Raw genomic sequence first — 13,750 nt, forward strand, 5'->3', positions numbered from 1 at the left:
CTTAGATAATTAATCTTTTTATTACTGCCCTTTCCGCAATTAATTTGTAAGCTATATAATTGTGTTGAATATTTCATGTCTGTTACTGCACTATGTGGGAAAATATGTTACTGAAGAATCACCAATTCAGAATCATTTTATAGTTGTGGCAATATTTTGATCAGTGTATATATTTAAAATTAGACACCACTTGTTAATAATCATTTTGCATTTTGTAGTTGTTGAAATTGTTGAGTGTGTATTTCTCTTTCCCTTTTCTTTCTTATTCATGTTTAAGACTTCCCAATTTTCTTTTGAGTGGGGCAAAAAGAGATTAAATAGATTGCAGAGGTGGGTCAAGAGAGCCCATTCTCTGACCCCACTGAAAAACATTTACTATCTCATGTCCAATTGACCAAGACACTTGTAATGTTAGGTCACTGTCATTTTTTGTAGACATTCAGACTAAAGCCCACAGCAATCAGTCATTCACAAAAGCATAATTTGTTTTAGACATAGAATTTTTTTACTTTGGACTAATATATATATAGACGGATAGCTGCTAAATGTGTCAAATTTTCGTATGACTACATGATTTTTTTCCCTTTATTTCTTGAATAAGGTTCTAATGAGGGTACAAAGAATGATGAAAACATAGAAATTTCTTAATTCTTACACTAACTGAGGTTACTTCTTTTATGCATGAGAAGAAGTAGGATAAGGTGGGTATACAGTGGAGTTATGTTTTTAGCCTTGTTGAGGGTGCATTAATTGCCATTTTTGGAGGAGATTGGTGACCCAATCAAAGAAGGAAGAGCCTTCTGACTTGCATTTACTTCCATCTACCCACTAACGTGTCACTACTAGTTTAGAACATTAAGAAAGAGAACACAAAAATTCTCTAAAACCATAATCAAACAAGACCAATTTTCCATTTCACATGTAGTTTGATCCTGTTTTCTCTCTTGAGTCTTAATTTTTCTTTTTTTCCCCCACATTTTCATCAAGATGGTTTCTAAGGTTCATCTTTCCTATGTTTTTTTTTTGTTTCTTTTCATTCTCTTTATTTATTAGCGAATTAAATTTCTGACCTTTGTCAACTCAACCTGTTACTGACACACCTCAGTACTAAAATGCAATCTGACTGTTTTGTTGCAGAAAACAGTTGTGTCAGTGGAACTGCTGTGCTCCAAGTGCAGACAGAAGGTGATGAACTTAATTGCAAAGATTGAAGGAATAACTTCAATAGTCCTAGACCCCTCAAAAAATACAGTGACAGTGATTGGTGAAGCTGATCCAGTTTGTATCATTAGGAAGGTAAGGAAGTTCAGGAAAACTGCTACAATTGTGAGTATTGGCCCTCCAAAGGAAGAGAAAAAAGATGAAAAGAATAAAGAAGTGATCATTTCTTACCCTTCAACCACTTGTAAGAAATGCGATGTTTGGTATGTTGTGGCCGAAGATGCTTACACCCATTACTGCTCCATTATGTAAGTAAACATTAATAACATAAATATATATATATATATTGCCATGTATTAGTTATTGAGTATGGACTTATTACTTCTGGTTCATATATTATATGTGATGTTAATTAAACAATCAAATACCTTTTATTATTTGTTTCATGAAATAAGTAATTCAGATCAGATCACTTTCAGCTCTTTGGTTGAACATATTATTTGTACTTTTAATTTTTAGTAGTGTTATTTATTTCCAAAACCAGAAAATTGAATCGGCTGTGTGTGTATTCCCCGATCAACTATAGTCCATGTTCATAGTTATTACAGATTATTTTTTGGTGGCCTATGCATATATTTATGGTTATTGTTTTAACACCAAATTATTAAATGATGATGATGGTGAAACATAATATAATAGCATCGACGTAGCGTCATAGTCCATTATTATTATTATTGTTATTATGATTATTAAAGTAGTGGGACATATAAATGTTTGTTTCTCCCCTAATTGAAACTAAACTCTAAAAGCTTTGTTTGAGTTGAGTGGTTGGTTATTTCAATAAAAACAGAAGAATGAGTGCGTGTAGATTGCCGACATTTATTAATGAACATTTTGGTCACATGTTTTATGATATTGGGATTTGATGTGTCAATTATTATTATATGAAATAAAATAAAGCAAATTTTATAAGCAAAGGTTAACATCCTCATCCTCATCGTGTCCCCAAACAAAATCAAATCTTTCTCATTCAACAATTCCTTGATTCATTTTCAAGGAAAAAGACCGTCTAAATAGGCATAGTGATGATGTTTACGCATTGGGTACTTAGTTCATTACTTATTACCTCACTTTCAGACAGCTACGCATGCCATGCCTGATTTTCTTTGTGGAATTAGAACCTCATCACCTCAAAATTAGTAAATATTCTTCCTAAATAACATTGATCAATTTTTTATATATTTTCCATTTATTCTCCTCTGTTTATGGTGGGATTAATTTCATAAATGCATGCCACTTATTACTCATAAATACATTTTTACTAAATTAAGTAAATCACATTTTTTAAACTTTACAATTATCTCCCTTTCAAAAGAAAAACAATTAAAAATCATCTTGAGACTTAAAGCTTATAAGCTAAAACTAAGCATATTTGCATCTATTTGGTAAAATAAAACGAAAAATAAATTATAATTTTTTATAGAAAAAAAAAATTACTTAATTTTAGACAATTTTTTTTTCTCAATATAACTAACTTGAAGATAATTTCTAACACGAACAGATATAAAAAAATTAAGAATCTCTCAATTGAAAAGTAGTACTTATACCTTACTTTTACAAAAAAAAAAAAAGTTTTATTTTTATTTTTATTTTATTTTTTTTGAATAAAAGATGGTGTTTATTCAATAACTTTCAGTAGCTACAATAGACCTTAACTCAAAAGGAACATTAGCCCACTGAAAATACAATCTGACTTTAAACTAGACCCTCTTGCAATGCAATGAGCAGCCTTGTTTGTAGATCGTTTAACAAACATTAAATATGGGAAAAAAGTTTTATTTTAGAAATACACAAAACAACAAAAAAATTACAAAAATATGATTGTACAAAATTTAATATTTATATATGGTAATTCTATAAATATGGAAAACATAAAGCTAGTTTACATAAATGTGGTAAGGAAACTTAATAGGAAAAAATATGAAAATTAAAATAAAAATTTAACATATATGGGATTAAATTACCATAAAAGGTATTAAAATTTCCTTCATATTTTTTTTTTTAAAAAAAAATAGAACAAATGAAACTACTGTGATCGCCGAAGTTGTCATCGGTGCCAGTAAAGGCACCAGAGTTTCCTGTCGGCGTCAGAAAAATTGTCGGAGTTGCTGTCGGCATCGAAAAAGTCGTCGGAGTTGCTGCCAGCACCAGAGAAGTCATCGGAATTGGCATTATCGCTAAAAAAATCACCAAAAAATGATTTCTTGGTGATTTTTCCAGTAATTTTTCTGGCGACAAAAGCCAATTCCGATGAATTTTTTGGAGTTTGCTCTTGGTACTGGAAAAGTCACCGGAGTAGCTGTCGATGTCGGAAAAGTCGTTGGAGTTGTTGCCGATGCCATAAAAGTCATCAGAATTGGTATTGTCGTCAGAAAAATCACCGAAAAAATCACCAAGAAACATTTTCCGGCGACTATGCCAATTCCAATGACTTTTTTAAAGTTTACTGTCAGTGCCGGAAAAGTCATCGGAGTAGCTGCTAGTGTCAGAAAAGTCGTCAGCATTGGCATTGTCATCGGAAAAATCACCGAAAAAGTGGTTTCTTCTGCAAGAAACTAGTTTCTTGATGATTTTTTTATTGATTTTTCCAGCGACAATGCAATTTAGACAAATTTTTTGGCATCGACACCAACTCTGACGACTTTTCCGGCACCGATAGCTACTCCAATAATTTTTCTAGCACCGACAGCAAACTCTGGCGACTTTTCTGGCACCAGTGACATAAAACTACCTAAACAAATTAAAACATTAAATATGGGATTTAAAAATCTACTTTATATATATAGCATATTAAATACCATAAAACGAATTAGTACTTATATCTCTTGGGCCTAAGAAACCGGCTTCAGCAAATTTTAGGGGGGTAAGTTGAAAAATGCCTCTTTTATTCATCAATTAATCAAATTTACCTCTAATTTTATATTTATTTGAAACATACCTCTTTTTATATGTATTGTACCCAAAATATCCTTACATAAGAGAATCACATGGAGAGTATCTTGAAGTGATAGGGGCAAAATTGGTACAATGTTTAAAAAAAGAGGTAAAAATGATAGATTTTAAAAAAGAAGGTAAAAATAAAAGAGGACAATATAAAAAGGGTATAGAGTACAATTTTCTCAATTTTAGGCCCAATTCAGCACTAAGCTTGACAGGTTGTGTCGCATATAACAGCTTTACAGTTTCTCTTCTCGAAATTTCGGGCATCTGCTTTTCCTCTTCTTTTTGACCAATCGTATTATATATATTTTTCTCAAAAAAAAAAATAATAATAGAAAAACCCAAACCTTAACAGCAAAAATAAAATAAATAAAATAAAAAGGGAAAATGTGGTCGTCGCCGGAGACAGTGCCTTCTGCTAAAACAATCATTTCAGTGGCTGCCTCACTCACCGCCTCAGCGGTTCTTCTCCGATCCGTCACTGAGAATCTTATCCCAGACGCTGTCCAGGAGCTGTTCATCACGCGCGTTCACAAACTCTACACCCGATTATCACCCCACGTCACCGTCGTAGTCGACGAGTTCGACGGTCTCACAGCGAACCAGTTGTTCGAGTCTGCCACCATTTACTTGGGCGCCACCCAATATGCCTCAACTGACAGAATCAAAGTCAAGAAGTTGGAGAAGGAGAAGCAGCTGGCAGTGACCATAGACATAAATCAAGAAATGGAAGATTCGTTTAAGGGGGTCAAATTCAGTTGGGTTTTGGTCTCCTCCAGAAACGGCTCGTCGTTTTCTAGTAGTGGCAGGCGAGGAGATCACAGTAGCGGATTTGCCCAGAAGGAGATACGACACTACGAGCTAAGCTTTCGTAAAAAACACAGGGAATTGGCTCTGGATTCTTACCTGCCCTACGTTTTGGAGAAAGCTAAATGGCTTAAAGAAGAAAGAAAGTGTGTGAAGCTTCATACTGTGGATTATAATGGGAGTGATTACTGGAGTTGGATAAACCTGGATCATCCTGCTACCTTCGAAACTATGGCCATGGACCCCGACATGAAGAAGACATTGATTGATGACCTCCATAGATTTATATCGAGAAAAGAGTATTACAGAAGAGTAGGGAAGGCTTGGAAACGTGGGTATTTGTTGTATGGACCGCCTGGTACAGGAAAGTCGAGCTTGGTTGCTGCCATGGCCAACTATCTCAAGTTTGACATCTATGACTTGGATTTAAAAGAAGTCCAATGCGATTCGGATTTGAGGAGGTTGTTGATTGGCACTGGGAACCGATCCATATTAGTGATTGAGGACATTGACTGTTCAGTTGAGTTGCAAAATAGGAATTCAGATAATGAATTCAAACACGTTGAAGATGGTGATAAGGTAGTAAAAAGAGAAAATTGTTCTTTGTTTACACAAGAGTTTGTGCTAACTCCATGATATGGTATGGTGTTGTTTTCCTTTTACAGATTACTCTCTCTGGTCTGTTGAACTTCATTGATGGCTTGTGGTCTAGTTGCGGAGACGAGAGAATCGTTGTGTTCACTACCAATCACAAGGACCGATTGGATCCGGCTCTACTGAGACCTGGTCGAATGGATCTGCATCTCCATCTGTCTTACTGTGATTTCAATGGATTCAAGATACTAGCAAATAAGTACTTACAGATTAAGAAGCACACTTTGTTTGGGGAAATTGAGAAATTGCTGGAGAAGGTTCGCGCAACTCCTGCGGAAATTGGTGGAGAGCTGATGAAGAATGACAATGCTGAAGTTTCACTTCAAGGTCTTATCAACTTCCTCCAAAGCAAGGAAGAACAGAGTCCCGGAGAGGAGAGTTTAGAATCAGTGTAATGATATACAGATTGCTGGTTTGATTGTTTGTTTATTTGTGTGTTTTAGATATTTTTATATGAATTGTTCACATCAGATTGAGCTTTTGTTAAGGTATATAGCAAACAAAGATGATATGATTGCCCAAGACAAAACTAGAAACTAGTAGTACTCCTTTCATGGAAAGAAAAACTATATGAATGCTCTTTTTTACCATTTTTCAACAGCCCTATAAGTGAGGTGAGAAGTTCAAAATCAGCTTCCATGAATGCATCTATGAGTATCTTCCTCTTGAATTGAATTGATCTTCAAAGTCTACGTGGGGTAGGCAGATGAATATAGGTTAGACAAGTCAACAAAACAATAAAAAAACCTGCTTTTATATATGTTCTAATGTTCTGTTACTCCCAGCGAACGGTTTTGGGAATTTATGAAGCTTCTCCTACAGAGAGGTCTGTTATGAGTTCTATTCACATGGGCATCTTCACTATTGTGGATGACATGAAATCATCGAGAATGGGTCCTATTTTCAGGAAAAATAGAAGAAGTTTAATTTACTAATGTCCATAGTCCATAGTCCATAGATAAAACTACTGAAGATAAATTTATTATCTAGAGAAATTACATACCCAATGCAATGCTCAAAGTGGTCTTTATATGCATTTCGTTAATTATCTCTGCCAAATCTTTGATCTGTAAATTCATAATATGAAAATAAATGTATGATCACTAAAATTGCGTTCAACCTTTATGTTTGTGCAACAGTTAATCATAGCTCAAATAGTATTTGGATAAGTATATCCCATAGAACTCCAATTGTACATGAAAAAAATATATAGATCATGAAAGGTGATAAAGGATGAGTTATTAAGTTTAAAAACATTTGTGAAAACTGAATTCCGTTTGTAAAGTTCCATTAGGTTCTTTTGTCAATTGTCATCTTTCTGGGAAACAATTGAGGTGATTTCTTGAACTAGCTTGAGTTAGGAAGGATCATGTTTGGCAAGAAACTAAAATTCTTTACTTCAAACTTGGGACCTAATAATAGAACTTTTCACACGAACCTGCCTAAGTAGCAAAACTAAATCGAATATTGTAATACCCAGATTTAAGTATAAAAGATTTACCTCATTCCTTGACCATCCCCATTGACAAAAACTTTCTTAGTGAACTGAGAACAAGGAGGTTGAGCTAATGTTTTCAAAGCTGATGAAAAAGAAAATGCTTTCAAATACGAAAACTTTTCCGGTATAATCGAATTATCAACACTTCAAGAACGAGTCGAAACCACATTAAGCTCTTTGAAAAAATTGAGGTCCAATGTCCATATCACGACACTAGTGGCCTGGTATGTCCTCTGCCAGTCTCCACCATCTTCTTGATCCGAAAAACTTGAGCATACACGGTATTTCAGAGCCCCTTTGACTTTGAGCGCACCAAACAATGGTGAAGATGCACATACAGAATCGAAAATAGGGAGGGCTATTTTCAACAATCGTTGTAGATCAAACCTAAACCCAACAATAGGAACGATTAGAAGGGAAGTTGAATTGAATTTCTTAAGAACAAAAGCCAACCCATTTCGGAGAAGAAGGAGAATCAGTAATCACTGTAATCAATTTAGAAGGATGAAAAGGACAAACGGTATATGGTTCAATATGGCTAAATATGGCTAAATATTAAACAAGCACCACAATTAATTTTGGAGAAATTCTATTTGCATGATAAGTAAACCTTTTAAAATAATTTTTATTCTTAATATTTTTTTCGTAATATTATTTTATGTTAATTTTAATTTTATAATTCTTTTTAATAATATATATTTTTTTTATTTTTCTAATAAAATTTCACATAACTTTTTGTTATAATATTTTAAATATAATTTATTTTTGCTGATAGATATATTGTTTAAAAATAAGATATTGTTTTAAAAAATTTAATATAATGAATGGTGTATATTTTATATAAAATAAAAATTATTAAAATATAATGCATTTATAAGTTTTTAAGATGCATATAATACTCTCCTTCTTCGGTCATCACATTAAGGAACACAAAATTATTGTCTACAAAGAAGAGATGAGATAATGTGAGCCCATTGCAACCAAAGCAAATTTCGTGAATCAAGTCTGCCCGTTCAGCCTCTTGATAAGACACGAGAGGCCTTCCAAACAAAGAAGAAACAAGTACAAAGAAAGGGTCTCCTTAACGTAACCCACGCTTCGGAATGATATTCCCACAACTGACTCCATTAATCAAAAAAAAAAAAAAGTAACAAAGCAAACACATTTCATAATCTTATCCACCCAGCTCGTGTCATAACCCAAACAGATCATCAATGCTTCCAAAAAGTCTCTGACACATGCTTGGGATTAGTTACCTTGGCATTACACATATCCTTGAAGAATACTTTTCTCTCTCGGGCCAGAGAATAAATTTGCAAATATCTGATCTTTGTGTGGGCTGAAAAGTTTCTCAAATAGAAGGACAACGCCTTGCCTCAGTTTTGGGTGTCTCACTTGTTGAATGCTATACCCACTACTCTAGAATGCCAACTTATGAGGGTTGGAGGAAAAACGAAGTGTTTGGTTCCATTTTGGGAAAAAGTGAGGAATAAACTCCAAGGATGAAAAATCTCATCTTTTTTCACAAGCTGACCGTGAAATCTTACTTAAGGTAGTGATACAAGCCATTCCGTGCTATGTTATGAGTTGTTTTCGGTTGCCTCGAGAATTGATTCACGATATTCCCTTTATGATGGCTCGATTTTGGTGGGGGTCTTCAGATAATAAGCGGAAAATCCATTGGGGAAAGTGGAATAAGTTGTGTAAATCCAAAATAGAGGGTGGAATGGGATTTCGAGATCTGATTAAATTCAATCAAGCTTTGCTCGCAAAGCAAGGTTGGAAAATTATTCATAACCCGCACACAATGCTAGCTCGGGTTTTAAAAGAATACTATTTCACTAATGGCACTTTTTTAGAGGACAAGCCAGGGGAACTTGCTCCTTTATTTGGCATAGTATTCTTTAGGGCAGACCTTGATTGCAAAAGGGATTCGTTGGCGAATTGAATCAGGTAGGTAAGTGCGGATCAACGAAGACCATTGGCTTCCCTAACCCATCACCTTCTCTCTTCAGTTCCCTGCAACAGCCACTCCAAGTTAAGTTGCGGGCACTCTTAAAAATGTGGATGGTTCCTGGAAGAATCTCATATTACCACCATATTTTATAAGGATGATGTTCCTCTAGTTTTGGGTTGAGCTCTTTGTATCTCAACAGATAAGGATGATTTGGTTGAGCACTATACATCTCAAGGCCTTTATACATTTAAAAGTGGTTATGAAGTGAGTTCTAATGTCCATTAAGCTCTTGGCAATTCTCAAGACCGTCATCTGGTGTGGTAGTAAACGTTATGGAAGTTGGAAGTTCCTTTCGAAGTCAAGAACTTTACTTGGAGAGTTTGTAAAAGCTGGCTCCCTACAGGTTCTGCCCTTGTACACCGAGGTATGAAGATTGATGGTATTTGTTGTTGGTGTAAGTCCCATTTAGAGTTTATCCCCCATGCCCTTTAATTTTGTCCTATTGTTGTGGAAACGCTTTTTGCTTTGGCAATACTTTCCGAACTATCATCCAGACCCTTTGGAGTTTATTCTTCATGTGCTCACAGGTATGGCAAAGAAATAATAAAAAATGACTCAATATTTACACAACTTCAGGTGAGAGCTAGTTGGATTGAGCCAGTTTTGAGCTTAATGAGCTGCTTCCTTCACCAATTAAGGATCTTAACAGTAATAAGCAACTAGGTGTTGAGCATTTTGGTTGGAAATCTCCTCCGGGAGGGATGTTTTGTATCAATTGTAATGCTAGTGTTCCTATTCTTGGGGATTGTTGTGGCTTTGGAATTGTAGAAACGGGAAGACATTTTTTAGTGGAGTTGGCGGAAAGTCTTGATGTCCAAATAGGTCTTCACCTTGCCTTCAAGCTGCAACTCTCCCCATGTATTCTGTAATCCGATTGTCTATTGGTGGTCTATTTTCTACAGCACCCAAGCCCCAACGACACTGACTGGAGTGTTTTCTTGTTGGACCTTCTTCATTCCGAGAGTTTTAAGATGTGCCAAATTGTTATTCATGCTAAAAAAAGTGTAATTGTGTTGCTCATTGTTTGGTCAAGTTGGCTTTTATGTTTGGTTGTAACCGAGTTTGGTTTGAGGATTTGCCTAGTTGTGTGTTTGCTCATGTTAAAGCAAACTTGCCCTCCATGGTGTAGTTGTGTGTTTTAATAAAGTTCTTTTTTTTTTTTAAAAAAAAAAAAAAAAAAAGAAACTCTCCTTAATTTTCATAGTCATATTTGCACCTTATAAATTTGTTTCCTTTTAGGTGGACTGGACTATAGGGGTGTGCATAAATCGATTCAATTCAATAAGAACTAATTGATCTAATTACAACCGACCGTCAAATATTGGATCTCCAATTGTTATTGGATTGGATCAGATGTTAATTTTAAATATTTAATTGGATCGGATTGGATGTTAGATGGGGTGTCCAAAAATTCAATACATCCAACATCCGATCGAACTCATTAGTATTTTTATTTCATTTGGATGAGTAATTAGATTTTATATAATTATACATAAAATATATATGTATATATTATTTCAAAAAAAATATATGTATATATGAAAATTAATATTAAAATTTTACACTTTTTTTCTTGGATTGGATGGATCCAGTCCAATCCAATCCACACTAGGCCTAAAATATTGGATGGATCTGATCCGATCTTAAAATATTAAGTATTAATATTAGATAAACCCAAATTAAACCAATAAATATATATAAAATACATCCAATGGATAAAAACGATCCAATCCAACATCCAATGGATGTTGGATCGATTGGATGACTGAAATTAATTGAAGCGAATTGGATGGAATGACTGAAATTAATTGAAGCGAATTGGATGGTAAAATCTAACATCAAATATATAATTGGATCGGATTTGGATAGGCCTAAAAATATTAGATGTGATCCAATGAACACCACTATCTGCACCTTATACAATTTTAAGTACCGTAATATTTTTTTTTAAAAAAAAATAACTTATATTAACATAAAATTACTCTTAATATTTTTTTTAAAAAAAAAATCTTTGTCACGTTATTTTGTATTAAATTCTATAAGAGTAATTTGCGGCATAAATTCCTAAGTTTAACTCTTAGTTGCAAGTAAATACCTAAGTTTAATTTTTAGCGGTAATAATACCTAAGTTATATTTCTAGAACTCTGTTGGTACCTAATCGTTAAATATTAACCCATTATATCCACGTGTCATTATCTTATTGGTATATTTGAATTATTTTTTTAAAAAAATAATAAAAATTTATTGACTTTGACCAATCAACGATTGCTACGTGGCAATTTATTTAATCAGGTACCTACAGAAGTTTCAAAATTATAACTTAGGTATTACTACCGCCAAAAATTAAACTTAGGTATTTATTTGCAACTGGGAGTTAAACTTAGGTATTTATGCCGCAAATTACTCAATTCAATAATTAGTTTAATTTTATTTTCAATTTTTTTTTTGTAAAAAAATATTTATAATTATTTTTAATTTTTTTAATAAAATTTCAAATAACTTTTTATTTTAATTATTTTATCTTCAAAGTACATTTTTAATATGACCAAAACACCCTTTGTTGTAAAAGAGTTATACCATTGTGAATTATATATTTTGATTCATTACCGTTTAGACCTTATATTTTTTTTAAAGTTTTATTTTAGAGTACATTTATTTTATAAAATATTATAGCACACTCACAAAAGGCTCTGTATAAGATTCTTTAAACTTTTTAGCTAAATAGGATAAAATGAGCTTCCATCAGCTCTTTTAAATGAGATACAATTAATACAATTTGCATTGTACCATGTGAATTATACATTTTGGTTCATTACCAGTTTAGACCATACATTTTTTAATTTACTTTTCATTTCTTTTGTAAGAAGTTAGAGCTTTAAAATCAATTTAGTTTAAATATTAAAAAATTTAAAATGAGCTCCTTTTCACAATTTTAAAATTTAACACTTTATCAAATATTATCCTTCTCCATCTTCATATCTTTTCTTAAGGCTAGCAATATGGTTTACAAAACAATAATACAATTTAAAAACGACACTAAATAGATTTGAGTGACGCATTTAATCGTATTATGTCTGTGTTTACCTTAATCGTGGTATGCCACATTTAATAATCATATCATATTATAATTGTATTGAAATGTTAAAACTAATTAATTTCCATAACTTAAAATTTTTTTCCATATATATGGACAATTGCGTTATATCATGTTTTCATATTGTGTCGTGTGACATTCCAATTAAACATATCGTATTTGTGTTTGAGCTTTTTATATGTACCTTAATCATGTTACTTTTGTTTGCCTCTGTTGTTCAACTCATTTTCCTTTAGGGTTCTCCACTTAAAAAAAAAAAACTGAGACTAAGGGATACTTGGGCAGTTGTTTCCCTTATTCTCACATTTTCCCCTAAATTTTGCAAATGATTTCACAAGTTTTCTATGGTTATGTGTACAAGAGTTCTTCGAATTCAAATGGATTAGTTTTGTTTTATAATTAAAAATTATAATAAAAAGAGATAGATGAAAAGGAAAATTTGAATTTCTATACTTCATGTTGCTCTCTAATTAAAAAATATATATATTATTTAAGATTTTTATTTCCCGAACACTACTACCAAATTGTGCTTTTTGAATTTTTTTGTCCGTTAAACTTTTTTTCTAAACTAATCACAATACTAAAATATAAAACTTTTGTTAACAAAGTATTAATGTGTTGATGTGTCATTGCAACATAAGGGCCAAGTATCTTTTCTTATCAACAATTAAAAATAAAATTTAACATTAAAATTTATCTTTATTTATCGATAGTTAATAAGATAATAAATTTGTTAAATATTAAATTGCACATGTGATGTTCATATGACGATGACATAGCAACCACATCAATATTTTGTTAATCATATGAGATAAAACTTAATAAAAGCTTAATATTTTAGCATTGTGAATAATTTAAAAGAAATTTTAACAAACAAAAAAATTCAAGAGACCTGTTTGGTAGCTAAAATAGTTCAAGAGTAAAAATCCTTAATAGCCTTCAAAAAAATCCCACATTATCATACCACTCTATCAAAAGTTTGTTATTGTTTAACTAGTACAAAAACTAGCCCTCCCATAATTTTCTTACCTATTCAAATATCTCTCTTTCTCTTTCAAACGCCACCACACCAAATGATAACACAACCTGTCAGATTAAGAGCATCTCCAATGGTAAAATTTTTGAGATGCTTGGTGAGGTGGACATATTATATGGCAAAATATTGAGATGCTATACCATTGGAGAGAAGATGATGTCATTCTAAAAATTTGCATGGATGCTATGTTGTAGCATTGATGCTATTCATTATTTTTTAATAAAAAATTGAAACTAAAAAATTATTGTAGCTAATAATTACAATATATATTAAATAATAATGTGTGAGATCATAATTATAGCATTTTTTAAAAGTTCTATACATTTGAATGTTTTTAAAAGTAAGAGTGTCAAAAATAATGTGAAAGAGAAATAAAATAAAATATTATATTTTTAGATGATGTATAAATTTTTATTATCCATCGTAGCCACTACGCCACAGTCCACACCCAACCATCCCACTCCCTATCCCTCGAACCTTGA

At 32.5% G+C, this 13,750-nt stretch overlaps 2 protein-coding genes and 1 long non-coding RNA gene across 3 annotated transcripts; 2 read left to right on the forward strand and 1 right to left on the reverse strand.

Annotated features, from left to right (window-relative positions):
• The first annotated feature begins 669 nt into the window (after positions 1 to 669).
• On the forward strand, positions 670 to 1,641 carry LOC115703201 (heavy metal-associated isoprenylated plant protein 2). The gene is made up of 2 exons (XM_030630718.2): positions 670 to 999; positions 1,138 to 1,641. The coding sequence occupies exons 1-2, from the start codon at positions 988 to 990 to the stop codon at positions 1,471 to 1,473; spliced, it is 348 nt and encodes a 115-aa protein (XP_030486578.1). The 5' UTR covers positions 670 to 987; the 3' UTR covers positions 1,474 to 1,641.
• A 1,401-nt stretch (positions 1,642 to 3,042) lies between these two features.
• Positions 3,043 to 7,695, reverse strand: LOC115701111 (uncharacterized). The gene is made up of 3 exons (XR_009685313.1): positions 7,124 to 7,695; positions 6,626 to 6,689; positions 3,043 to 6,519 (listed from the first exon to the last, which is right to left on the reverse strand). It is a non-coding gene; the product is annotated as an uncharacterized LOC115701111 (long non-coding RNA).
• Positions 4,423 to 6,151, forward strand: LOC115701100 (AAA-ATPase At3g50940). Its single transcript, XM_030628799.2, has 2 exons — positions 4,423 to 5,547; positions 5,634 to 6,151. The coding sequence occupies exons 1-2, from the start codon at positions 4,549 to 4,551 to the stop codon at positions 6,015 to 6,017; spliced, it is 1,383 nt and encodes a 460-aa protein (XP_030484659.2). The 5' UTR covers positions 4,423 to 4,548; the 3' UTR covers positions 6,018 to 6,151.
• Positions 7,696 to 13,750: the final 6,055 nt, after the last annotated feature.

Source organism: Cannabis sativa, chromosome X, assembly GCF_029168945.1.
Source record: "Cannabis sativa cultivar Pink pepper isolate KNU-18-1 chromosome X, ASM2916894v1, whole genome shotgun sequence".
NCBI classification, from domain to species: Eukaryota; Viridiplantae; Streptophyta; class Magnoliopsida; order Rosales; family Cannabaceae; genus Cannabis; species Cannabis sativa.